Genomic DNA, 27,282 nt, shown 5'->3' on the forward strand with positions numbered 1-27,282 from the left:
GGGCGGTCACTTGTCAGTAACAGTAACCCTGGGACTGCTCTCTGCTGGCTCTACCTTTCATCTCTCTGACAGACATACTGAACCTGTCCTGTCTCCTGCGGGTCAGTCCTGTCTATGTCTGATGTAGAGATATACTGCAACAGCTGGTTAGTCTTTATGAAACAATGTTGGCCTCATCTGAACTGAAAGGCGTTGTTTGAGACATGCAGAAGGACACAGCTCTCCTGATCCTCTAATATGTGAAGATGAACCAACGGAATAGAGTGGATTGGTTGGACTGCTCTGTCTATTAGTTGAAGCCTTTACCAGCAGTCTGAGTGACTGTCAGACAATATAATATTCTCACAAAAAATAAGATGAATTCCAGGTGAATGGATAAGACTGGAGGAGATTGAAAATGGGAGGGAGCATGGGAGGGTGAGGACAGGGGAGGGTCTGGGAGGAGAGGAAGTAGGATGAGGAAAGGAAGGAGGAAAGGATGAGGAGACCGGTGTGTCGAACGAAAGACAGACCGGCTGATGACATTTTGCCGAGACGAGCCTGGGTCAAAGAGAGGAGATAGAGGGATGGAGGGAGAGAAATGCTGGTCCTGTGTGGATGAATTGGTAGAGAATGGCACTTGAAATGCTAGGGTTGTGGGTTTGATTCCCACAGCAGACTAGTACAAAAAAATATGAAAAAATGTATGTGCTCGTTACTGGGTCACTCTGGATAAGAGCGTTTGCTAAATGAATAAAATGTCAAAATTGAGAGAGGAAGGGAGTGGTGGTGAGGTCATTCTGCTATAAAACCCAGCTGCAAATGGTCACCCTCCTCCCCTCCTCTCCTTACCTCTTTATTCCTCTTACTTTCTTTCGGCCTGTCTTTCTTCCTTTCCTTGTGTTTGTATATCTCTATACCTCCCCATGTCTCTCTCTGAGTGCTTTAGGGTTGGAGCACACCTGTTTGGGAGTAATAATGTGATAATGGGAGAACTGGAATGTACTGTAACACGGACATGTGTCATCTCCTCTCCAAGCAGGTTATACAGTAGCTACTTTTTCATCAGGAGTTGCTTTAAGGTTGTGGTCCCCTGTCCCCATTTTATTCCTGGTGTTGGATGTCTTCACAAGATATCTGCTTCAGAAACGGTAGATCCATTTTATTGAAGGGTAACAAACTGAGCAGAGTCCACATGGAAGGCTCTGCCCCAGGCCCAAATAGAATCTCTCTGAGGGGAGAAGTTCTTTTCTCTAAGAGTGGAGAGGGGTTATGGGTTACTGTCTCTGTCAAAGCAGCTGCTCACATAGATAAGTATGTTTTTGTAGTAAGTAAAATATGCTTACGCACCAAGTCTTTGAAGAGATCTATTGTCATAGATGTCATACATTATTATCAAATGCACATTTAGATCAATAGATATTTTAGGCTGAGTCCAGTGGTAATGTCAGAGATGTGCAGTACTACATCTGTAATCCAGTATTATAGTGTAAATGCTGCAGGCTGTATCTAGTAACCTATAACCTTTAGGCCCTCTGTCCAGGGGGGACGTTTCTCCAGTTGTCTCCAGATGTTTCTATTGAGCAGAAGGGACGACAGTGAAACAGTAATAACTAACAGAGCCATGGCACACACACACATACACACACACCCACACACACACACACAAACACACAGTAATAATACAGTAATAACTCCCAGAGCCCTGACTGTATCAGTTCTATCAGCCTGTCCAACTGTAACACCCCACCCCAGTCTGACCCACATACTGAACTATCCCTGTGTGTGTGTGTGCTTTTGTGTGTGTGTGTGTGTGTGTGTGTGTGTGTGTGTGTGTGTGTGTGTGTGTGTGTGTGTGTGTGTGTGTGTGTGTGTGTGGTCTGTGTGTGTTTGTGTGTGAGATAAGCAGTAGGAAGGACACTGCACTTCACGACTCAGTGTTTCCCCTAAGTACCCCCCTCCCTCTTCTGTTTAGGTATTAAAACAGATATATATGGAATTCAATAGATTCTATGGGATTCAATAGACTTTGGTATGTTTGGATTGTTTCAGTCGTCATCTGGGTTTCCATGGTGACTGAGTTATATCTAGTGTACCGACCGTCTGAACCCACCTGCTGACTAAAATTAACAAAACAGATTAAACACTTTTATCCACCTAGATGGATTTGGTTACATCTAGATTAAGTCATGCCTATGGACCCTTCCCATCTGTTATGTAGATAAGTGAGACATATTGTCCATGGGTGAAACAACATTACCCTATTATATATAATGCAGCTGCAATGTCCTGGGAGAGGAACACAGACAGTGATATTTCATAAATAAATAAATAAAAGGTCTCTATAATACTAGTGTAATAGAGTTAACACATGTCTAACAGGAGATTCATGGATTTGACACACGAAGCAACTGGGTTTTGGAAAATGTGGGTGGGGAGGTTCTACTAAGCTAACATATGGAATTGTTTTAAGATGGTCATACCATTGATCATTTAGCTATTTGATTTTGAATTTTAGAACCCTTTTAGGTATTAAACAAATATTTAAAATATTGAATTTGGCCTTTATTACTATAACCCATAGAAATGCATTGAATAACACATTAATGGCAAAAATAAAGGTTTTGAAGTGTCTGTTTTATATCAAGGAGATATACTGTACAGTACACATATTTAACCCCTTCTTTTTTGGGCTCAAAATTACCTCCATACTTCCATTCATTTGCATGGGTTACCTTCAGATGAGTCCCGTGACACTTGTGTAAGTCTCATCTTTCCATGGAGTGATTATATTAGTTTGTAGCCCAAACCATTCAGACGCTTCAGACGTTTTCATGAGAAGAACGACTTTCGGGATGTCTCATGGTCTGACAAACACTGCTGTAGCTCAGCCACCTTCCACCGCAGATGCGTAATTCCGACATAGGCAGATGTGGTGGATTGAGATACAGCTCTTGCTGTAGCTTAAACTGACAGATTTTAATGGGGATTCTTTTATTATGTTACTTAGATTGACGCAATAGACTCTTAAGGATTATTAAGACCCATTTCCTGGTTTCTCTGCTGAGACTCATGGGATACAAAGCCTCAGGTTCCCAAACAAACCCACTGTGTCTGTTCCTCCCAGGACACATACCCACACCCAACAGACTATGCCTTGATCAGCAGGCTGAATTCCTTTTAACTTTTATTTATAAAATGTAGCAGTTGGGGGGAAAAAGCAGAAGGTTAGTGAGAGATTCGAGAGACATCTCTCTCTTTATGACAAGAGGCACAAAATAACAATATATTACAGTCTTTACAAGACAAATAATTTAAACAAAATTGAAACATGATGATATCAGCTTTTATATGGATATTTTCACATGCGTGATCTGACACTGGAGCCACACACACATCTATGCTACAGAGAGCTGCAGACACAGAGCGCTGTAGACACAGAGCGCTGCAGACTCCTGTGGCTCCACAGAACTACATTGGAGGAGTTCTGTGACCACTATCAAACATTTGTTCTGCTCATGAATACATAACTATACACAGGACTCAAAAGGCCACTTTAGATATTATGGAGGTAAAAGTTCAGAAAGGTTGTAATACAGAGCTGAATATGTTGCATGTTGTATGATGTGTATTGCAACAGCTGATGTTTTTACTCCCTGATATAGTCTGTGATGTTGACACTATTTGTTGTTGTTGAATGATGCAGTTGCTTCTCAGAGCTGCTCATTGCTTTTATAACTCACACTATGGCTGTAAGGTGCATAACACACTATGGCTGTAAGGTGCATAACACACTATGGCTGTAAGGTGCATAACACACTATGGCTGTAAGGTGCATAACACACTATGGCTGTAAGGTGCATAACACACTATGGCTGTAAGGTGCATAACACACTATGGCTGTAAGGTGCATAACACACTATGGCTGTAAGGTGCATAACACACTATGGCTGTAAGGTGCATAACACACTATGGCTGTAAGATGCATAACACACTATGGCTGTAAGATGCGTTACACACTATGGCTGTAAGATGCGTTACACACTATGGCTGTAAGATGCGTAACACATAATGGCTATAAGATGCCTAACACACTATGGCTGTAAGATGCGTTACACACTATGGCTGTAAGATGCGTAACACATAATGGCTATAAGATGCCTAACACACTATGGCTGTAAGATGTGTAACACACTATGACTGTAAGATGTGTAACACACTATGGCTGTAAGATGTGTAACACACTATGACTGTAAGATGTGTAACACACTATGGCTGTAAGATGTGTAACACACTATGACTGTAAGATGTGTAACACACTATGACTGTAAGATGTGTAACACACTATGGCTGTAAGATGCGTAACACATAATGGCTATAAGATGCCTAACACACTATGGCTGTAAGATGTGTAACACACTATGACTGTAAGATGTGTAACACACTATGGCTGTAAGATGCGTAACACATAATGGCTATAAGATGCCTAACACACTATGGCTGTAAGATGTGTAACACACTATGACTGTAAGATGTGTAACACACTATGACTGTAAGATGTGTAACACACTATGACTGTAAGATGTGTAACACACTATGACTGTAAGATGTGTAACACACTATGGCTGTAAGATGTGTAACACACTATGGCTGTAAGATGCATAACACACTCTGGCTGAATCACATCCGGCCGTGATTGGGAGTACCATAGGGCGGCGCACAATTGGCCCCACGTCATCCGGGTTTGGCCGGGGTTGGCCGTCATTGTAAATAAGAATTTGTTCTTAACTGGCTTGCCTAGTTAAATAAAGGTAAAAAAAAGATGCATAACACACAAAATGCATTTGGTTTTATATTCTCTATTACTATCTTTTATCAGTCTTTGGTTGAACAGTATTTTCTGCACTCAACTTTGCAGTTTCTTAGGGCAAAAAGTGTGTGTGTGTATTTGTATTTGTGTGTGTGTGTGTGTGTGTGTGTGTGTGTGTGTGTGTGTGTGTGTGTGTGTGTGTGTGTGTGTGTGTGTGTGTGTGTGTGTGTGTGTGTGTGTGTGTGTGTGTGTGTGTGTGTGTGATAAGCAGGACCAGGTCTCACTGTATGTGTGTTCTGTTAGATCACATGTAGATAAGTGGCCTTGGTGTCGGTTCCAATGGCGTTCCGTGCAGTACAGCGGTAGAACCCAGTGTCTCTGCTGGTCGGGTTCTGGATCACCAGGGAACCCTGGGGACTCAGGTACCGGTTGCCATAGAGACGGGCCTGACCTGTGACCCTTAGCTGGGATTGGTCCGGCATCTCCCAGGTGATGGTCGCTCGGGGGGTTGCTATGACGTAGCAGGTGAGCTGCACAGCAACACCAGGACGAGTGTAGGTCAGGGGAGGGGGGCCATTGGTGATGCGAGGGGGGTAGGCAATGACAATCACTGGAACTGTCAGGATAGACAACGCGTCCTGATTGGTGGATCGGCAGGAGTAGGTCCCCCTGTCGAACACAGACGCCTGCTGCACCGTCAGAGTCCCGTCATCCAGGATTGAGTACTGACCCGTTCCTGCCGTCTGGCCCCGAGACACGATCACCCCGCTGGGCAACGTCCAGGTCAGAGACTGGGTCTGGCTGGAACTATGACTGGGGCTGTCTGTCTGAGGACAGGGTAGCCGTAGATTATCTCCGCTTATGATGCTGACCAGAGAAGCTGATCTGCTGATGACCAAAGGCTTCCTCTCCGGGATGACACTCCTTGCTGCCTCTGACACTGGGCCTCTTGGACGAGGTGTATCCCCTCGGAATGGGACTCCTGGTACTGTCCTCTTATCCCCGCCTACTGGGCGAGGTTTCTCTGTGCTGACTTGGCCTCCTAAGTGAGGTTTCTCAGTAGTGACTGGGCCTCTGGGGTGAGGTGTCTCCTCTGTAACTGCGAATCCTGAGCGAGGTTTCTTTGTGTTAACTGGGCCCACTGGGTGAGTTTTCTCTGTGCTGACTGGGCCTACTGGATGAGATTTCTCTGTGCTGACTAGGCCTACTGGATGAGATTTCTCTGTGCTGACTAGGCCTACTGGATGAGATTTCTCTGTGCTGACTGGGCCTACTGGATGAGATTTCTCTGTGCTGACCAGGCCTACTGGATGAGATTTCTCTGTGCTGACTAGGCCTACTGGATGAGATTTCTCTGTGCTGACTGGGCCTACTGGATGAGATTTCTCTGTGCTGACTGGGCCTACTGGGTGAGGTTTCTCTGTGCTGACTAGGCCTACTGGATGAGGTTTCTCTGTGCTGACTGGGCCTACTGGGCGAGGTTTCCCTGTGGTCACTGGGCCTCTGGAGCGAGGTGGGTCCTGTGTGTCTAAAACCTCCAGATGTACCATTATCTGAGCCTCGCCCCTCTCACCGCGAGCAACACACACCATCAGGCCAGCATCGCTTGCCCTCACCCCCCTCAGCTCTAGCGTTCCGTTGCGGTGCACAGTGAGTCTGCTGCCGTAGTAAGGCGCAGGGAGAACCCCGTTACCAGGCAGCAACCAGGCCAAGCGGGGTGGAGGGAAGCCCTGGGATGGACAGGGCAAAATAACTGTCTGGCCTCTTACTGCTGAGACCCTCTGGTCCCCTACATTACTGACCCCATTATGACTAACTTCATTATTAATGACACCATTACCAGTACTGCCCGACTGAACCCTCCCTGCAGACTGACTGATGGTGATCACAGCACTGAGTCCACTACTGCTAACAACAGCTGTATGTCTGTCTGTCCCATCGAGTCCACCCCTAGCCCCATTGAGAGTGAAGCTGGGTGGGGTCACACTCACCTCCACCCCCATCACCCTGCTCCTCTCCCCAGCCACGTTGCTGGCTCGGCAGGTGTAGTTTCCTCCGTCAGCCCCTCTAGCCCCCTGGATCACCAAGGAGCTATCTGGCCGCACTACAACTGGACCGGACCCCCCCACAGGGATGACACGATTGATTGGAGAGAACCATGTGACTGTAGGGATGGGCTCTCCTTTGGCCCCACAGTTCAGAGCCAACACACTCCCTTGTTGCACCTTGATGACCTCATATCTCGTTCTGGGGAAGGAAGGGGGTGAGGTAAGGACTTTGATCATCACCCTCATGGAGTCTCTCCCCATCTGGTTCTCAGCGTGGCAGACGTACTCCCCCTCCTCCCCCATCCCCACTGAGGGGAGGAACAGAGTCCCGTTGTCAAACACCACCAGCCGCCTCCTCCGTCCCCCTTTCTCGTCCCCTTGCAACAGTACGCTGTTCACTGAGGTTCCGTCCGGTAGGCTCCATCTCACTGCGGGGTCGGGCTGCCCGGTCGCCAGACAGTCTACCTTTAAAGCTGCTCCATACGATACCACCTTCTGATTGGACGGCTGCTTTGGCTCAATCTTAGCGGGTTTAGCGGGCTTTGTGACCACGGTGACACGGAGGAGGCGGTAGTCATCAGCCATTTTATTTCGTGCGACACATAAATAGTCCCCCCCGTCTTTCTCCGTTACGGACTGGATATACAGCGTTCCATTACTGTGTACCTTCATCCTCTTGTCAAAACTGGAAATACAACACAGAGAGGATAAGGTTTGATACATCAGCACAAGACACAGACAATCAATCAATACAACAGAGACAGACTAGATTAAACAGATCAGAAATCAATATGGACAAGCACACACCTGTAGTGGGCATCCACTAGTTTCTTGCCAGGTACCCTCCAGACCACTCTAGGCTCTGGGTTGCCGGTTACTGAACATTGAAGGAGCAGAGTTTCACCATATACAACTATAGAACTGGATGGAGAGGTGGAGAGGATCTTAGCCTTACTGAGGGGGGAGGAGGGCCGGAGAGGAGGGTTAAGGACGGCTGAGGAGGGGTTCAGGTCAGAGTTACTGTTAATGGAAGAGGAGGATGTAGTTTTATCTGTGGAGACAACACCTCCTCCTTCATCTCCAGTCACCAACACCCTCACCGTCCTCTTATCCCCGCCCACTGCATTAGTTGCCAGGCACTCGTAGCTCCCAGAGTCCTTAGTGGAAAGCTTGCGTATCAGCAAGGTGGCGTTGGGGAGGACAAACAGGTTCCCGTTGAGGAATTGAGAGGGGAGCAGCAGCGTACCATCTGGGGTCCTCCAGCGGATGGAGGGAACGGGGGCACCCCGGGCAGAGCAGTGGGCGTAGACAGGCATGCCAGCGGGCTGGGTTACCCTCTCCTCTCTCGGCTGCTGGATGGCTGGAGGCAGGAAGGAGACATGGAGTCGGACTGACAGACTGCTTGCCCCTGCTGGGTTGGAGGCTACACAGCGATAAAGTCCTCTGTCTGCTGGGGCGACAGCCACAATACGCAGAGTACCATTAGGGAATATAGACACCCGGGGGTGAGGGCCATGGGCAGGGTTGGAGTTAAGTTCGGGGGTCAGGGTGGAGCGGTCAGGTAGCACCCAGGACAGCAGAGGGACAGGCACCCCCTGAGCCTGACATTCCCACCTCACCTCTCCCCCCTGGTGCACCGTGGCCTCTCTGTGAGTGGGTAGCTGAATGCGTGGTGGGCGGGACCAGACTTCCAGAGTCACCATCACACGGTCAAGACCCACAGAGTTCTGTGCGCTGCAGATATATGTCCCCCGGTCCTGGACCTGCACGCTCCGGATGAGAAAGGTTCCGTTGGGTAGGACCTGGAAACGCTCTGCCTTGGTGTCCAGGGATATCACAGCTCCTGGGCCAGACAGAAATACAGTTGAAGTCGGAAGTTTACATACTCTTAGGTTGGAGTCATTAAAACTTGTTTTTCAACCACTTCACAAATTTCTTGTTAACAAACTATAGTTTTGGCAAGTCGGTTAGGACATCTACTTTGTGCATGACACAAGTAATTTTTCCAACAATTGTTTACTGACAGATTATTTAACTTATAATTCATTGTATCACAATTCCAGTGGGTCAGAAGTTTACATACACTAAGTTGACCGTGCCTTTAAACAGCTTGGAAAATTGCAGAAAATGATTTCATGGCTTTAGAAGCTTCTGAGGTTAATTGACATCATTTGAGTCAATTGGAGGTGTAGCTGTGGATGTATTTCAAGGCCTACCTTCAAACTCAGTTCCTCTTTGCTTGACATCATGGGAAAATCAAAAGAAATCAGCCAAGACCTCAGAAAACAAATTGTAGAACTCCACAAGTCTGGTTCATCCTTGGGAGCAATTTCCAAACGCCTGAAGGTACCACGTTCATCTGTACAAACAATAGTACGCAAGAATAAACACCATGGGACCACGCAGCCGTCATACCGCTCAGGAAGGAGGAAGCGTTCTGTCTCCTAGAGATGAACGTACTTTGGTGCGAAAAGTGCAAATCAATCCCAGAACAACAGCAAAGGACCTTGTGAAGATGTTGAAGGAAACTGGTACAAAAGTATCTATATCCACAGTAAAACGAGTCCTATATCGACATAACCTGAAAGGCCACTCAGCAAGGAAGAAGCCACTGCTCCAAAACCGCCATAAAAAAGCCAGACTACGGTTTGCAACTGCACATGGGGACAAAGATCGTACTTTTTGGAGAACTGTCCTCGGCTCTGATGAAACAAAAATAGAACTGTTTGGCCATAACGACCATCATTATGTTTGGAGGAAAAAGGGGGACGCTTGCAAGCCGAAGAATACCATCCCAACCGTGAAGCACGGGGGTGGCAGCATCATGTTGTGGGGGTGCTTTGCTACAGGATGGACTGGTGCACTTCACAAAATAGATGGCATCATGAGGTAGGAAAATTATGTGGATATATTGAAGCAACATCTCAAGACATCAGTCAGGAAGTTAAAGCTTAGTCGCAAATGGGTCTTCCAAATGGACAATGACCCCAAGCATAGTTCCAAAGTTGTGGCAAAATGGCTTCAGGACAACAAAGTCAAGGTATTGGAGTGGCCATCACACAGCCCTGACCTCAACCCTATAGAAATTTGTGGGCAGATCTGAAAAAGCGTGTGCGAGCAAAGAGGCCTACAAACCCGACTCAGTTATACCAGCTCTGTCAGGAGGAATGGGCCAAAAATTATCCAACTTATTGTGGGAAGCTTCTGGAAGGCTACCCAAAACGTTTGAACCAAGTTAAACAATTTAAAGGAATTGCTACCAAATACTCATTGAGTGTACGTAAACTTCTGACCCACTGGGAATGTGATGAAAGAAATAAAAGCTGAAATAAATAATTCTCTCTACTATTATTCTGACATTTCACATTCTTAAAATAAAGTGGTTATCCTAACTGACCTAATACAGGGAATTCTTACTAGGATTAAATGTCAGGAATTGTAAAAAACTGAGTTTAAATGTATTTGGCTAAGGTGTATGTAAACCTCCGACTTCAACTGTACATATTGAGTGGCGTATTGTGTGACAGTAGTGAGTGCATTGAGTAAGGTGTATGTATGACAAAGTACGTATTGTGTGTATGTGAGTGACAGTAGCATATATTGTGGTTAGAATTGAGAGTAGAGTATGTGGCGTACCTGTGGAGACCTTGATCCAGGTGATTGTCGGAGGAGGCTGTCCAATGGCCTCGCATGGCAGGAGGGCGTCACTCTCAGCTGGGACAGACATGGGGCGCACATGGGGGGGAGTGATAAGGGGCCTGACACGCAGGACAGGGGTCTGAGGGGGGCGTTGGGCAGTCACACTACGGTGTGGAGAGAGGGGAGGGGAACGAGGAGGAGTAGAGCCAGTGTTGACCCCGGCCTGAGGGTCTGTGGTGGGTGGGGAGATCTTGGGAGGGCTGGACGGAGCTCTTGTGGTGGGGACTGCAGAGGAAGGGGTCTCTAAAATGTCTGGGAGAAGAAGTTTGGGGTTGACACGGTGTGGGAGAGAGGGTGCGTGTTTTATTGGGGGTGGAGTTCTGACTGGGTCAGGCCTAGTGATAAGGTGTTGTGGGTAGTTGGGGTAAGGTGGGGGGCGGTAGCGACTGCCATGTGAGTCTGGGATGGCGTTTAGCCCAGGATTCCTCCAGACTGTTGTAGTAGTAGGAGTGGTAGTAGTAGTTGTAGGAATAGTGGTAGTAGTTGTAGGAATAGTGGTAGTAGTTGTGGGAATAGTGGTAGTAGTTATAGGAATAGTGGTAGTAGTTGTGGGAATAGTGGTAGTAGGAATAGGAATAGTGGTAGTAGTTGTGGGAATAGTGGTAGTAGTTGTGGGAATAGTGGTAGTAGGAATAGTAGTTGTAGGAATAGTGGTAGTGTTAGTTCTTCTAATGGAGGTGATGACTGTAGAGGAGGTGATGACTGTAGAGGAGGTGATGACTGTAGAGGAGGTGATGGCTGTAGAGGAGGTGATGGCTGAAACCGTGGTAGCTGCTGTATCAGTTGTGTTTGGGGACAGTAGTTGTGTTGTAGATGAAAGAGAGCTGTTTATTTCTGACTCTGGCTGTCTCTCCTCTGGTTTATCAGGTGCTAGATAGGCTGGTTCCATCTCACTGTGTTCTTCATCAGTGGCTGGTGGTTCTATCTCTCTGTGTTCTTCATCAGTGGCTGGTGGTTCTATCTCACTGTGTTCTTCATCAGTGGCTGGTGGTTCTATCTCTCTGTGTTCTTCATCAGTGGCTGGTGGTTCTATCTCTCTGTGTTCTTCATCAGTTGCTGGTGCTTCTACCCCTCTGTGTTCTTCATCAGTTGCTGGTGGTTCTACCTCTCTGTGTTCTTCATCAGTGGCTGGTGGTTCTATCTCTCTGTGTTCTTCATCAGTTGCTGGTGGTTCTATCTCTCTGTGTTCTTCATCAGTTGCTGGTGATTCTACCTCTCTGTGTTCTTCATCAGTTGCTGGTGGTTCTATCTCACTGTGTTCTTCATCAGTGGCTGGTGGTTCTATCTCTCTGTGTTTTTCATCAGTGGCTGGTGGTTCTATCTCTCTGTGTTCTTCATCAGTGGCTGGTGGTTCTACCTCTCTGTGTTCTTCATCAGTTGCTGGTGGTTCTATCTCTCTGTGTTCTTCATCAGTTGCTGGTGGTTCTACATCTCTGTGTTCTTCATCAGTTGCTGGTGGTTCTACCTCTCTGTGTTCTTCATCAGTTGCTGGTGGTTCTATCTCACTGTGTTCTTCATCAGTGGCTGGTGGTTCTATCTCTCTGTGTTTTTCATCAGTGGCTGGTGGTTCTATCTCTCTGTGTTCTTCATCAGTGGCTGGTGGTTCTACCTCTCTGTGTTCTTCATCAGTTGCTGGTGGTTCTATCTCTCTGTGTTCTTCATCAGTTGCTGGTGGTTCTACCTCTCTGTGTTCTTCATCAGTTGCTGGTGGTTCTACATCTCTGTGTTCTTCATCAGTTGCTGGTGGTTCTACCTCTCTGTGTTCTTCATCAGTTGCTAGTGGTTCTATCTCACTGGGTTCTTCATCAGTTGCTGGTGGTTCTATCTCACTGGGTTCTTCATCAGTTGCTGTTGGTTCTATTTCACTGGGTTCTTCATCAGTGGCTGGTGGTTCTTCCTCATTGGGTTCTTCATCAGCAGCTGGGTAGAGGGGTTCTATCTCACTGGGTTCTTTCTCAGTGCCAGTAGGTGTTGTTCTGCCTGGTGTGGTTCCAGACCGAGGGGGAGTTGTTTTGATATCCTCTGGGTTGTGTTGGTTGAAGACAGATGGAACCTGCTCTTTTGGAGTGGTCCAGACCTGACCCTCTGTTTCAACATAACTCTGTTTGTCTGCATCGCTGTGTGTAACTGTGGTTGTATGTTTGTCTGTGTGTGTACTAGTTGTTGTGGGTGTATGTTTGTCTGTGTGTGTACTAGTTGTTGTGGGTGTATGTTTGTCTGTGTGTGTACTAGTTGTTGTGACTGTGGGTGTATGTTTGCCAGTGTGTGTGCGAGTGTGTGTGCAAATCTGTGTGTGTATGCTAGACGTTTGGGACCTGTCAGGGAGCCCAGAAGCAGTGTTTGCTGAGTGAGTCACCCTGTCTGTGTGTGTCTGGGGGGGAGAGGCAGGAAAGAAAGCAGGGGGGGAGACGGATGTGCTTGATGGAGCAGTGATCCTAGTAGAGGATGGAGCAGTAGTTATAGTAGTGGTTATAGTCGTGGTTGTAGCAGCTGCTGGCAGTTCCCTGGGGTCTGCAAATGCTGCTCTGGGGTTATTCTGGCGAGGGGAGGTTGGACCTGGGGTATTCTGGCGAGAGGAGGTTGGACCTGGGGTATTCTGGCGAGAGGAGGTTGGACCTGGGTTATTCTGGCGAGGGGAGGTTGGACCTGGGGTATTCTGGCGAGTGGAGGTTGGACCTGGGTTATTCTGGCGAGGGGAGGTTGGACCTGGGGTATTCTGGCGAGTGGAGGTTGGACCTGGGTTATTCTGGCGAGGGGAGGTTGGACCTGGGGTATTCTGGCGAGTGGAGGTTGGACCTGGGGTATTCTGGCGAGGGGAGGTTGGACCTGGTGCATTCTGGGGGGCGGTGGGTCGTCCTCTGGGTCTGTTGATGCGTCTCTTCTGGCCAGGCCTTCTCCTGGAATTCCAGGGGATTCTGGATTGCGATGGGACAGAGTTGGAGAATGTTACCTGTCCAGAGTTTGTTGTTCCATACCTCCCCCTCTCACCTGTGGTCCTTACAGGACTAAGGATCACCTCTGTGCTAATGTCATTGATGCTGGAGGTTGGCTTTGTGATTTTAGGAGAACTCTCTGTCTCTGTTCCTGTCCCTGTATTTGTGTCTGTGTTTGACTGAGGGGTCTGGGGGAAGTTATTGGTCTGATCTGCAATGTTTGTTGTCTCTGTGGCCACTCTATCCTTTGTTAGCAGGTCTGGGATCAGTGATGTGTGGACAGTGTTCAACCCCTCTTCCTGTAGACTGGGGACATCTATGGAAAAACCCTCTGTGGTATCAGCCTCTGACTCCAATACAGTACGTTGAGGGGATTTTCCTCCCACTGTAACATCTGGTGTGCTCTTTGGTAGTGTGGTGTTTGGTAGTGTGGTGTTTGGTTGTGTGGTCTTTCCTTGTGTGGTCTTTGGGTGTGTGCTGCCTGGCTTTATTCTGGTTGTCTGCATTCTGGTTGTCTTTGCTTCAGTTGGGGTTGAGGTGGTTGTCTTTGCTTCATTTGGGGTTAAGGTGGTTGTCTTTGCTTCAGATGAGGTTGAGGTTGTTGTCTTTGCTTCAGTTGGGGTTGAGGTGGTTGTCTTTGCTTCAGATGAGGTTGAGGTTGTTGTCTTTGCTTCAGATGAGGTTGAGGTTGTTGTCTTTGCTTCAGTTAGGGTTGAGGTGGTTGTCTTTGCTTCAGTTGGGGTTGAGGTGGTTGTCTTTGCTTCAGATGAGGTTGAGGTTGTTGTCTTTGCTTCAGATGAGGTTGAGGTTGTTGTCTTTGCTTCAGTTGGGGTTGAGGTGGTTGTCTTTGCTTCAGATGAGGTTGAGGTTGTTGTCTTTGCTTCAGATGAGGTTGAGGTTGTTGTCTTTGCTTCAGTTAGGGTTGAGGTGGTTGTCTTTGCTTCAGTTGGGGTTGAGGTGGTTGTCTTTGCTTCAGTTGGGGTTGAGGTGGTTGTCTTTGCTTCAGTTGGGGTTGATGTGGTTGTCTTTGCTTCAGTTGGGGTTGATGTGGTTGTCTTTGCTTCAGTTGGGGTTGATGTGGTTGTCTTTGCTTCACTTGGGGTTGATGTGGTTGTCTTTGCTTCAGTTGGGGTTGATGTGGTTGTCTTTGCTTCACTTGGGGTTAGGGTGGTTGTCTTTGCTTCAGTTGGGGTTGGGGTGGTTGTCTTTGCTTCAGTTGGGGTTGAGGTGGTTGTCTTTGCTCTAGTTGGGGGGGCTGAGGTGGTAGTACGTGCTCTAGTTGGGGGTGATACATACAGGGAGTCTGTGATTTTAGGGGCAGTCCTTTCACGTATCTTAGCCAGCAGCTCGGCCCATTTCTGAGGGTCTATCTTGTGTTTGGCCAGGTTAAACCTCCGACGGCCCTCCAGCCTGTTCCTCTTCTGCTCCACAGGGAAGCCTCTCCTCAGGGGCCTCCTTCCCCTCTGAGGGGGTCCGCCTCCCTCCACCCTCACCATGTGGGATCTGATGGGGGGGCGCCGTGTCAGGGTAGGTTTAGGTCTAAGACCTCTCCTCCTGGTGTTACCTGCCCTGGTGGGCAGTATGTTCTCCTCCTCCCCCTTGTCATTTCCTGACACCCCATCTTCAACCTCCTTGACCCCTAGAGGGGCTGGTACCCTGTTGGACAACCCCACCACAGACTGTGGCCTCATGGGATATCTCATGCTTGATGAGGTGTCGGAAGGACGTGGGGTTAGAATCAGTCTGGTGGAGTGAGAGTCAGCACCGTGCTGGTTCACCGCTACACAACGGTATAGTCCTGCGTCTCTCTGCCCAGGGAAGGGGAGAGACAGGGTACCATTGGCTAAGACAGTCACCCCTGCCTCCCCCCTTCTTCTCCCCTTGTTCCTACTCCCTACCACTCCCCCGTTAGGAAGAACCCAGTTCACCTCAACCCTCGGTGAACCAGAGGCCTCACACGGTAGACTGACAGGGTCTCCAACCAATCCAGTCACAGCAGGGCCTAGCTCCTCCCCTGGGGGAGGGTTGGATGATTCTACTACCACCAGACGGAGGGGGAGAACATCGACATTTCCCCCTGCCCGGGCCACGCAGTAGTACAGTCCAGCATCAGAGTGATCCACTCTCTGCAGGATCAGCCCTTGGCCAGACACCCGGACCCTACCATCTGAGCTGTGGTAGGGGAAGGGGACTGTTGAACCATCTGGAAACACCCATTGGAGCCTGGGGTCTCCAGAGCTTAGGTCCTCAGTAGAGCTAAGGACAGGACAGGGCAGGTGGATCTGGCTGTCTGTGGCTGCTGTAAAAGCTGTGTGGGTGTTGTTGGTCTGTATGAGGACCCAGGGGTGTGGGGATGGGGGGTCTGGGGGGGCAGACACCAGGGTGGACAGGGTCAGTTTAACCCTGTGGGTGCTGGACTGAGCTCTGTTGAACTGGAGACTAACATGGGGCTGTAGTAACCAGGCAGGCTGGGCTTGGACACTGGCCCTGACCCCTGTATGGTAGTAGCCCTCTCTCTCTGCTCTCTGTCTGTACCTGAAGGACATGAAATTAATGTGTTGGGGTTAAAACAAAATGGTAGGATAATAACAGAGGAATGTGTTGTGTGTGTTTCTGTAATTTCATACCTGTAGGCAAGTGTTGGGGTTTTACTCAACATGATTTCTCTCTGAAGCCTGGCAGGTGTCTCACTGTAGTAGGCCATCAGCCTCCACAGCCTCTCATAGCTGTTCCCATCCACCCCACAGACCAGGGAAAGGGAAAGAGAGAGGGAGAGGGGGGTGAAAGAGGAGGAAAGTTGTGGTGGGGTAATGTCAGGAGTCTGTGAGGAGTGTGTGATGTTACACTTCAGATCAACGGCATTCCCCTGTTGGTCGGACATCCCCAAGGAGGCGTGACCTAAAGCCTCTCTAAAAGTTTCTATTGACTGAATTTCGCCATCCTCCTGAGATGAGGCTCTGGGATTGGTGGCAATTACAGGCGAGGTGCATGATAAGTCTTTCTGCTGCAAAAGACCACGTCCCTTCAGGTGATTGGGTGAGGCACAGACCAGGCACTGTGACCCCGGACATTTCAACAACCCTGAGAGAGAAGAGAAGAATCAGTATTTCTTCACCCAAATAAGCATCCCAGTTCCAGTGATTTTGGGACTAGTGTAAGGACTAGGGGTTAGTGTAGTGTGATTGTCACCTAGGTGAGAGATGCTCCAGGCCTGCAGCCAAGCCATGCTGCAGTCGCAGGTCCAGGGGTTGGCCTGTAGAGCTAGGGACTCCAGAAGAGGGGCGGTCCTCAGTATGTCTCTGGGCAGGTTAGTCAGACTGTTGTTGGACACGTCCAGATGCCTGGGGAGAGGAGGGGGATAGTCCAGTCACAAATGACACCCTATTCCCTAAGTAGTGCACTACTCTTTAGGTGTGACCTATAACTAAGAGTGAATCAATTAATAAATTAAGACTGTAGAAAACCCACCTGAGGGTGGAGTAGCAGAATGTCTGCAGTAGGGACAGAGTGCAGAAGGCCTGGGGATGCAGCTGGTGGAGCCGGTTCCCCTGCAGCCGGATCAGTCTGAGGTTGGGGAGGCGGAGCAGGGCCTGGGGGTGGAGAGACTGCAGCCAGTTGTGATCCAGGTGGAGGCGCTGTAGAGAGGACAGGCCTGAGAAGCTCTTTGCTGAGATCTCCCTCAGCTTGTTATAGCTCAGTTTCAGGACCTGGGGGGGGTGGAGGGATGGATCATTGAATGAATGATAATTGAAAATACATGGTATAAACTCCTCCAGCTATAAACAACAATACATACACATCAATGTGAGTCAAATGAACACAACAGCACAATACAATAACAGTGTCTAAGCTCAATAGAACAATTTACATTTGCTTCCAATTATTAGCTAATTTGACCCCTCTCCTCTCAGTACCTGAAGGGAGGACAGATCTTGGAAAGCTCCGTCAGGAATCTCACGGATGTCATTCCCATGAAGCATCAGCAGCGCCAGCCTCTTTAGACCGGCCAATGAGCTGTCTGGGATCCTGCTGATACTGTTGAACCTTTTAGAGACCAGAGAGAAACACCAATGGAATGCCTTTAAAATGTGTGTGTGAGAGTGAGAGTGAAAGTGAAAGTGAGAGCGAGAGAGAAAGAGCTAGAGAGAGAGAGAGAGAGAGAGAGAGAGAGAGAGAGAAGTACAAACCCTCCAACCCAAAAAGGCCTGTGGTGTTGATGGTATCCTCAATGATAAAATATACAGACAACAAATTACAATTGGCTATACTTAAACTCTTTAACATCATCCTTAGCTCTGGCTTCTTCTCCAATATTTGGAACCAAGTGCTGATCACCCCAATCCACAAAAGTGGAGACAAATTTGACCCCAATAATTACCGTGGGATATGCGTCAACAGCAACCTTGGGAAAATCCTCTGCATTATCATTAACAGCAGACTCGTACATTTCCAATGTACTGAGCAAATGTCAAATTGGCTTTTTACCAAATTACCGTACGACACACCACGTGTTCACCCTGCACACCCTAATTGACAAAGAAACAAACCAAAACAAAGCCAATGTCTTCTCATGCTTTGTTGATTTCAAAAATGCCTTTGTCGTTTTAGCATGAGGGTCTGCTATACAAATTGATGGAAAGTGGTGTTGGGGGAAAAACATTATAAAATCCATGTACACAAACAACAAGTGTGCGGTTAAAATTGGCAAAGGACACACATTTCTTTCCACAGGGCCGTGGGGTGAGACAGGGATGCAGCTTAAGCCCAACCCTCTTTAACATATACAGCTCTGGTAAAAAATTAAGAGACCACAGCAAAATTATCAGTTTCTCTGGTTTTACTATTTATAGGTATGTGTTTGGGTAAAATGAACATTTTTGTTTTATTCTATAAATTCCTGACAACATTTCTCCCAAATTCCAATAAAAAATATTGTCATTGAGAGCATTTATTTGCAGAAAATGACAACTGGACAAAGAAAACTAAAAAGATGCAGTGTCGTCAGACCTCGAATAATGCAATGAAAATAAGTTCATATTCGGTGGAATAACCCTGATTTTCAATCACAGCTTTCATGCGTCTTGGCATGCTTCGGCGATGTAATTTCCCCCTGGCTACCCCAACCCCGGCCAACCGCTCCGCACCCCCCACAGCTACTTGCCCAAGCCTCCCCAGCTTCTCCTTCACCCAAATCCAGATAGCAGATGTTCTGAAAGACCTGCAAAACCTGGACCCGTACAAATCAGCTGGGCTAGACAATCTGGACCCTCTCTTTCTAAAATTATCCGCCGCCATTGTTGCAACCCCTATTACCAGTCTGTTTGACCTCTCTTTCGTATCGTCCGAGATTCCTAAAGATTGGAAATCTGCCATGGTCATCCCCCTCTTCAAAGGGAGTGACACTCTAGATATAGGTCTGTAACCTCCAGACCTGAACCCCATAGAAAACCTCTGGAATGTGATCAAGAGGAAGATGGATGGTCACAAGCCATCAAACAAAGCCGAGCTGCTTGAATTTTTGCGCCAGGAGTGGCATAAAGTCACCCAACTGTTATGCTGGTGAATGAGGACCCAAAAGCGACGTAATAGAAACAGAGTCTTTATTCCAGTCTTAAACAAACAATGATTCTCCTGGATATTATCAAAGGTAAATCCAAAACAGGAAACTGAAATCCTCTCGTCAGTAGAGAGGAACGACTGGAGACGCGACCACAGACTGCAGGTCGCTTCAGGAAGGCACAGGCCGTAGCTGACATAGACACCTGCTCACACGCAGCATCTGAAGAAGGCAAAAACACGACAGGGCGGAACAAGGACACAGAACAGCAAACATCAAACAAGAATCCGACAAGGACAGAAGCGGAAAACAGAGGGAGAAATAGGGACTCCAATCAGAGGGCAAAATAGGGGACAGGTGTGAAAGAGTAAATGAGGTCGTTAGGAGAATGAGAAACAGCTGGGAGCAGGAACGGAACGATAGAGAGAGAGAGCGGGAGAGGGAGAGAGGGAGGAGGAGAGAGAGGGAGGGATAGAAAGAGGGAAAGAACCTAATAAGACCAGCAGAGGGAAGCACAGGGACAAGACATGATGATCAAAGACAAAACATGACAGTACCCCCCCACTCACCGAGCGCCTCCTGGCGCACTCGAGGAGGAACCCTGGCGGCAACGAAGGAAATCATCAATCAACGAACGGTCCAGCACGTCCCGAGATGGAACCCAACTCCTCTCCTCAGGACCGTAACCCTCCCAATCCACTAAGTACTGGTGACCACGTCCCCGAGAACGCATGTCCATGATCCTCCGTACCTTGTAAATAGGTGCGCCCTCGACAAGGACGGGGGGGGGGGAGGGAAGACGAACGGGGGCGCGAAGAAAAGGCTTGACACAAGAGACATGGAAGACAGGGTGGACGCGACGAAGATGTCGCGGAAGAAGCAGTCGCACAGCGACAGGATTGACGACCTGAGAGACACGGAACGGACCAATGAACCGCGGAGTCAACTTGCGAGAAGCTGTCGTAAGGGGAAGGTTACGAGTGGAAAGCCACACTCTCTGACCGCGACAATACCTAGGACTCTTAATCCTACGTTTATTGGCGGCTCTCACAGTCTGCGCCCTGTAACGGCAAAGTGCAGACCTGACCCTCCTCCAGGTGCGCTCACAACGTTGGACAAAAGCCTGAGCGGAGGGAACGCTGGACTCGGCGAGCTGGGACGAGAACAGAGGAGGCTGGTAACCAAGACTACTCTGAAACGGAGATAGCCCGGTAGCAGACGAAGGAAGCGAGTTGTGAGCGTACTCAGCCCAGGGGAGCTGTTCTGCCCAAGACGCAGGGTTTCGAAACGAAAGGCTGCGTAATATGCGACCAATCGACTGATTGGCCCTTTCTGCTTGACCGTTAGACTGGGGATGAAACCCGGAAGAGAGACTGACGGAAGCACCAATCAAACGACAGAACTCCCTCCAAAACTGTGACGTGAATTGCGGACCTCTGTCTGAAACGGCGTCTAACGGGAGGCCATGAATTCTGAACACATTCTCAATGATGATTTGTGCCGTCTCCTTAGCGGAAGGAAGCTTAGCGAGGGGAATGAAATGTGCCGCCTTAGAGAACCTATCGATAACCGTAAGAATCACAGTCTTCCCCGCAGACGAAGGCAGACCGGTAATAAAGTCTAAGGCGATGTGAGACCATGGTCGAGAAGGAATGGGAAGCGGTCTGAGACGACCGGCAGGAGGAGAGTTACCTGACTTAGTCTGCGCGCAGTCCGAACAAGCAGCCACGAAACGGCGCGTGTCCCGCTCCTGAGTAGGCCACCAAAACCGCTGGCGAATAGAAGCAAGCGTACCCCGAACGCCGGGGTGGCCAGCTAACTTGGCAGAATGAGCCCACTGAAGAACAGCCAGACGAGTAGAGACAGGAACGAACAGAAGGTTACTAGGACAAGCGCGCGGCGACGCAGTGTGAGTGAGTACTTGCTTTACCTGTCTCTCAATTCCCCAGACAGTCAACCCGACAACACGCCCTTCAGGGAGAATCCCCTCGGGGTCGGTAGAAGCCACAGAAGAACTAAAGAGACGGGATAAGGCATCAGGCTTGGTGTTCTTATTTCCCGGGCGATAGGAAATCACGAACTCGAAACGAGCGAAAAACAACGCCCAACGAGCTTGACGTGCATTAAGTCGTTTGGCAGAACGGATGTACTCAAGGTTCTTATGGTCAGTCCAAACGACAAAAGGGACGGTCGCCCCCTCCAACCACTGTCGCCATTCGCCTATGGCTAAGCGGATGGCGAGCAGTTCGCGGTTACCCACATCATAGTTGCGTTCCGATGGCGACAGGCGATGAGAAAAGTAAGCGCAAGGATGGACCTTATCGTCAGACTGGAAGCGCTGGGACAGAATGGCTCCCACGCCCACCTCTGAAGCGTCAACCTCGACAATGAATTGTTTAGTGACGTCAGGAGTAACAAGGATAGGGGCGGATGTAAAACGCTTCTTGAGGAGATCAAAAGCTCCCTGGGCGGAACCGGACCACTTAAAGCAAGTCTTGACAGAAGTCAGAGCTGTGAGAGGAGCAGCCACTTGACCGAAATTACGAATGAAACGCCGATAGAAATTAGCGAAACCGAGAAAGCGCTGTAACTCGACACGTGACTTAGGAACGGGCCAATCGCTGACAGCCTGGACCTTAGCGGGATCCATCTGAATGCCTTCAGCGGAAATAACAGAACCGAGAAATGTGACAGAGGAGACATGAAAGGCGCACTTCTCAGCCTTCACGTAGAGACAATTCTCTAAAAGGCGCTGGAGTACACGTCGAACGTGCTGAACATGAATCTCGAGTGACGGTGAAAAAATCAGGATATCGTCAAGGTAAACGAAAACAAAGATGTTCAGCATGTCTCTCAGTACATCATTAACTAATGCCTGAAAGACAGCTGGAGCATTAGCGAGACCGAACGGCAGAACCCGGTATTCAAAATGCCCTAACGGAGTGTTAAACGCCGTTTTCCACTCGTCCCCCTCTCTGATGCGTACGAGATGGTAAGCGTTACGAAGGTCCAACTTAGTAAAGAACCTGGCTCCCTGCAGAATCTCGAAGGCTGACGACATAAGGGGAAGCGGATAACGATTCTTAACCGTTATGTCATTCAGCCCTCGATAATCCACGCAGGGGCGCAGAGTACCGTCCTTCTTCTTAACAAAGAAAAACCCCGCTCCGGCGGGAGAGGAAGAAGGCACCACGGTACCGGCGTCGAGAGAAACAGACAGATAATCCTCGAGAGCCTTACGTTCGGGAGCCGACAGAGAGTATAGTCTACCCCGAGGGGGAGTGGTCCCCGGAAGGAGATCAATACAACAATCATACGACCGGTGAGGAGGAAGAGAGTTGGCTCTGGACCGACTGAAGACCGTGCGTAGATCATGATATTCCTCCGGCACTCCTGTCAAATCACCAGGTTCCTCCTGAGTAGAGGGGACAGAAGAAACAGGAGGGATAGCAGACATTAAACACTTCACATGACAAGAAACGTTCCAGGATAGGATAGAATTACTAGACCAATTAATAGAAGGATTATGACATACTAGCCAGGGATGACCCAAAACAACAGGTGTAAAAGGTGAACGAAAAATCAAAAAGGAAATGGTCTCACTGTGGTTACCAGATACTGTGAGGGTTAAAGGTAGTGTCTCACATCTGATACTGGGGAGAGGACTACCATCTAAGGCGAACATGGGCGTGGGCTTCCCTAACTGTCTGAGAGGAATGTCATGTTTCCGAGCCCATGCTTCGTCCATAAAACAACCCTCAGCCCCAGAGTCTATCAAGGCACTGCAGGAAGCAGCCGAACCGGTCCAGCGTAGATGGACCGACAAGGTAGTACAGGATCTTGATGGAGAGACCTGAGTAGTAGCGCTCACCAGTAGCCCTCCGCTTACTGATGAGCTCTGGCCTTTTACTGGACATGACATGACAAAATGTCCAGCAGAACCGCAATAGAGGCAAAGGCGGTTGGTGATTCTCCGTTCCCTCTCCTTAGTCGAGATGCGAATACCTCCCAGCTGCATGGGCTCAGTCTCTGAGCCGATGGGAGGAGATGGTTGAGATGCGGAGAGGGGAAACACCGTTAACGCGAGCTCTCTTCCACGAGCTCGGTGACGAAGATCTACCCGTCGTTCTATGCGGATGGCGAGTGCAATCAAAGAGTCCACGCTGGAAGGAACCTCCCGGGAGAGAATCTCATCCTTAACCTCAGCGTGGAGTCCCTCCAGAAAACGAGCGAGCAACGCCGGCTCGTTCCAGTCACTGGATGCAGCAAGAGTGCGAAACTCTATAGAGTAATCCGTTATGGATCGATCACCTTGACATAGGGAAGCCAGGGCCCTGGAAGCCTCCTTCCCAAAAACTGAACGATCAAAAACCCGTATCATCTCCTCCTTAAAGTTCTGATAAACGTTAGAACACTCAGCCCTTGCCTCCCAGATAGCTGTGCCCCACTCCCGAGCCCGACCAGTAAGGAGTGATATGACGTAAGCGATCCGAGCTCTCTCTCCTGAGTATGTGTTGGGCTGGAGAGAGAACACAATATCACACTGGGTGAGAAAGGAGCGACACTCAGTGGGCTGCCCAGAGTAACATGGTGGGTTATTAACCCTAGGCTCCGGAGACTCGGAAGACCAGGAAGTAGCTGGTGGCACGAGACGAAGACTCTGAAACTGTCCTGAGAGATCGGAGACATGAGCGGCCAGGGTCTCAACGGCATGACGAGCAGCAGACAATTCCTGCTCGTGTCTGCCGAGCATTGCTCCCTGGATCTCGACGGCAGTGTAGCGAGAATCCGTAGTCGCTGGGTCCATTCTTGGTCGGATTCTTCTGTTATGCTGGTGAATGAGGACCCAAAAGCGACGTAATAGAAACAGAGTCTTTATTCCAGTCTTAAACAAACAATGATTCTCCTGGATATTATCAAAGGTAAATCCAAAACAGGAAACTGAAATCCTCTCGTCAGTAGAGAGGAACGACTGGAGACGCGACCACAGACTGCAGGTCGCTTCAGGAAGGCACAGGCCGTAGCTGACATAGACACCTGCTCACACGCAGCATCTGAAGAAGGCAAAAACACGACAGGGCGGAACAAGGACACAGAACAGCAAACATCAAACAAGAATCCGACAAGGACAGAAGCGGAAAACAGAGGGAGAAATAGGGACTCCAATCAGAGGGCAAAATAGGGGACAGGTGTGAAAGAGTAAATGAGGTCGTTAGGAGAATGAGAAACAGCTGGGAGCAGGAACGGAACGATAGAGAGAGAGAGCGGGAGAGGGAGAGAGGGAGGAGGAGAGAGAGGGAGGGATAGAAAGAGGGAAAGAACCTAATAAGACCAGCAGAGGGAAGCACAGGGACAAGACATGATGATCAAAGACAAAACATGACACCAACATCAATGTGAAAGACTGGTGGAGAGCATGCCAAGACGCATGAAAGCTGTGATTGAAAATCAGGGTTATTCCACCAAATATTGATTTCTGAACTCTTCCTAAGTTAAAACATTAGTATTGTGTTGTTTGAAAATGAATATGAACTCATTTTCTTTGCATAATTCAAGGTCTGACAACACTGCATCTTTTTTTGTTATTTTAACCAGTTGTCATTTTCTGCAAATAAATGCTCTCAATGACAATATTTTTTATTGGAATTTGGGAGAAATGTTGTCAGGAGTTTATAGAATAAAACAAAAATGTTCATTTTACCCAAACACAAACCTATAAATAGTAAAACCAGAGAAACTGATAATTTTGCAGTGGTCTAATTTTTTCCAGAGCTGTATATCAACAAATTGGCGAGGGCACTAGAACAGTCTGCAGCACCTGGCCTCACCCTACTAGAATCTGAAGTCAAATGTCACTGTTTGCTGATGATCTGGTGCTTCTGCCCAACCAAGGATGGCCTACAGCAGCACCTAGATATTCTGCACAGATTCTGTCAGACCTGGGCCCTGACAGTAAATCTCAGTAAGACAAAAATAATGGTGTTCCAAAAAAGGTCCAGTTGCCAGGGCCACAAATACAAATTCCATCTAGACACGTTGCCCTAGAGCACACAAAAAAACTATACAGACCTCGGCCTAAACAGGTAACTTCCACAAAGCTGTGAAAGAGCTGAGAGACAAGGCAAGAAGGGCCTTTTATGCTATCAAAAGGAACATAAAATTCGACATACCAATTAGGATCTGGATAAAAATACTTGAATCAGTTATAGAACCCGAGGCGGTTGTGGTTGTGAGGTCTGGGGTCCGCTCACCAACCAAGAATTCACAAAATGGGACAAACACCAAATTGAGACTCTGCAAGCAGAATTCTGCAAAAACATCCTCTGTGTACAACGTAAAACACTAAATAATGCATGCAGAGCATAATTAGGCTGATACCCGCTAATTATCAAAATCCAGAAAAGAGATGTTAAATTCTACAACCACCTAAAAGGAAGTGATTCCCAAACTTTCCATAACAAAGCCATCACCTACAGAGAGATGAACCTGGAGAAGAGTCCCCTAAGCAAGCTGGTCCTGGGGCTCTGTTCACAAACACAAACAGACCCCACACAGCACCAGGACAGCAACACAATTAGACCCAACCAAATCATGAGAAAACAAAAAGATAATTACTTGACACATTGGAAAGAATTAACCAAAAAACTGAGCAAACTAGAATGCTATTTGTCCCTAAACAGAGAGTACACAGTGGCAGAATACCTGACCACTGTGACTGACCCAAACTTAAGGAAAATGTTTGACTATGTACCCGACTAAGTGAGCATTGCCTTGCTCGGGGCTCCCGAGTGGTGCAGCAGTCTAAGGCACTGCATCTCAGTGCTTGAGGCGTCACTACCGACACCCTGGTTCAAATCCAGGCTGTATCACAACCGGCCGTGATTGGGAATCCCATAGGGTGGCACACAATTGGCAAAACGTCATCTGGGTTTGGCCGGTGTAGGCCGTCATTATAAATAAGAATCTGTTCTTAACTGACTTGCCTAGTTAAATAAAGGTTCAATTTTTTTTAAAGTGAGCCGTAGGCAGACCTGGCTCTCAAGAGAAGACAGGCTATGTGCACACTGCCCAGAAAATGAGGTGGAAACTGAGCTGCACTTCCTAACCTCCTGCCAAATGCATGACCATATTAGAGACACATATTTCACTCAGATTACACAGATCCACAAAGAATTAGAAAACAAACCCAATTTTGATAAACTCCCTTATCTAATGGGTGAAATACCACAGTGTGCCATCACAGAAGCAAGATTTGTGACCTGTTTCCACAAGAAAGGGGCAACCAGTGAAGAACAAACACCATTGTAAATACAACCCATATTTATGTTTATTTATTTTCCCTTTTGTATTTTAAATATTTGCACATCATTACAACACTGTATATAGACATAATATGACATTTGAAATGTCTTTATTCTTTTGGAACTTCTGTGAGTGCAATGTTTACTGTTAATTGTTACTATTTATTTCACTTTTTTTTATTATCTACCTCACTTGCTTTGGCAATGTTAATATATGTTTCCATGCCAATAAAGCCCTTGAATTGAATTGAGAGAGAGAGAGAGGGAGAGAGAGAGAGAGAGAGAGAGAGAGAGAGAGAGAGAGAGAGAGAGAGAGAGAGAGAGAGAGAGAGAGAGAGAGAGAGAGAGAGAGAGAGAGAGAGAGAGAGAGAGAGAGAGAGAGAGAGAGAGAGAGAGAGAGAGAGAGAGAGAGAGAGAGATTGTGTTTGTGTGTGTGTGTAGAGAGAGAGAGAAAGAGAGAGAGAGAGGGAGGGAGTTTGTGTATGTATTTGTGCACAGTCCTTACCCCAGGTTGATGTGTAGTGTGTGTTGCGGTAGGGGCTGTGGTATGTTGACCAGAGATCTGAAGGTGCAGTGTAGTTCAGTGGGCTGGTAGCAAGAGCAGGGCAGAGGGCAGGCACCACCAGGGGACACCAGGGTCAGCAACACCACAGCCAGGGACACACCACACACACTGGGAACCATCTTATATAGGAGGGCCGCTCACTGACGAAATAGAAATATATATGTCAATGTGACACACACACACACACACACAGTCTCTGGAGTAACAACTATAATGCAGGGTAACACTTTATTTGGATAGTCCATCTGTAGATGCTCTACAGACTATCAGTAGCATTTCAGCATCTACTAACCTTAACTCTTATCATAACCCTAAACTTAACCCTTACCCTAAACCTTATTTTAACCTTAGCAAGCATTTACTTATCAACAGATAGTTTGTTAATAGCAG

The 27,282-nt window shown here is 48.0% G+C and overlaps 1 protein-coding gene across 1 annotated transcript; it reads right to left on the minus strand.

Annotated features, from left to right (window-relative positions):
- Nucleotides 1–3,134: 3,134 nt before the first annotated feature.
- On the minus strand, nucleotides 3,135–27,026 carry LOC139546576 (matrix-remodeling-associated protein 5-like). The gene is made up of 8 exons (XM_071355114.1): nucleotides 26,833–27,026; nucleotides 17,384–17,513; nucleotides 16,938–17,176; nucleotides 16,659–16,810; nucleotides 16,097–16,550; nucleotides 10,474–16,004; nucleotides 7,645–8,680; nucleotides 3,135–7,522 (listed from the first exon to the last, which is right to left on the minus strand). Exons 1-8 carry the CDS (start codon nucleotides 27,009–27,011, stop codon nucleotides 5,089–5,091), a joined length of 10,155 nt encoding a protein of 3,384 aa, XP_071211215.1. The 5' UTR covers nucleotides 27,012–27,026; the 3' UTR covers nucleotides 3,135–5,088.
- Nucleotides 27,027–27,282: the final 256 nt, after the last annotated feature.

This window comes from Salvelinus alpinus, chromosome 20 (assembly GCF_045679555.1).
Source record: "Salvelinus alpinus chromosome 20, SLU_Salpinus.1, whole genome shotgun sequence".
In the NCBI taxonomy this organism is placed as follows: Eukaryota; Metazoa; Chordata; class Actinopteri; order Salmoniformes; family Salmonidae; genus Salvelinus; species Salvelinus alpinus.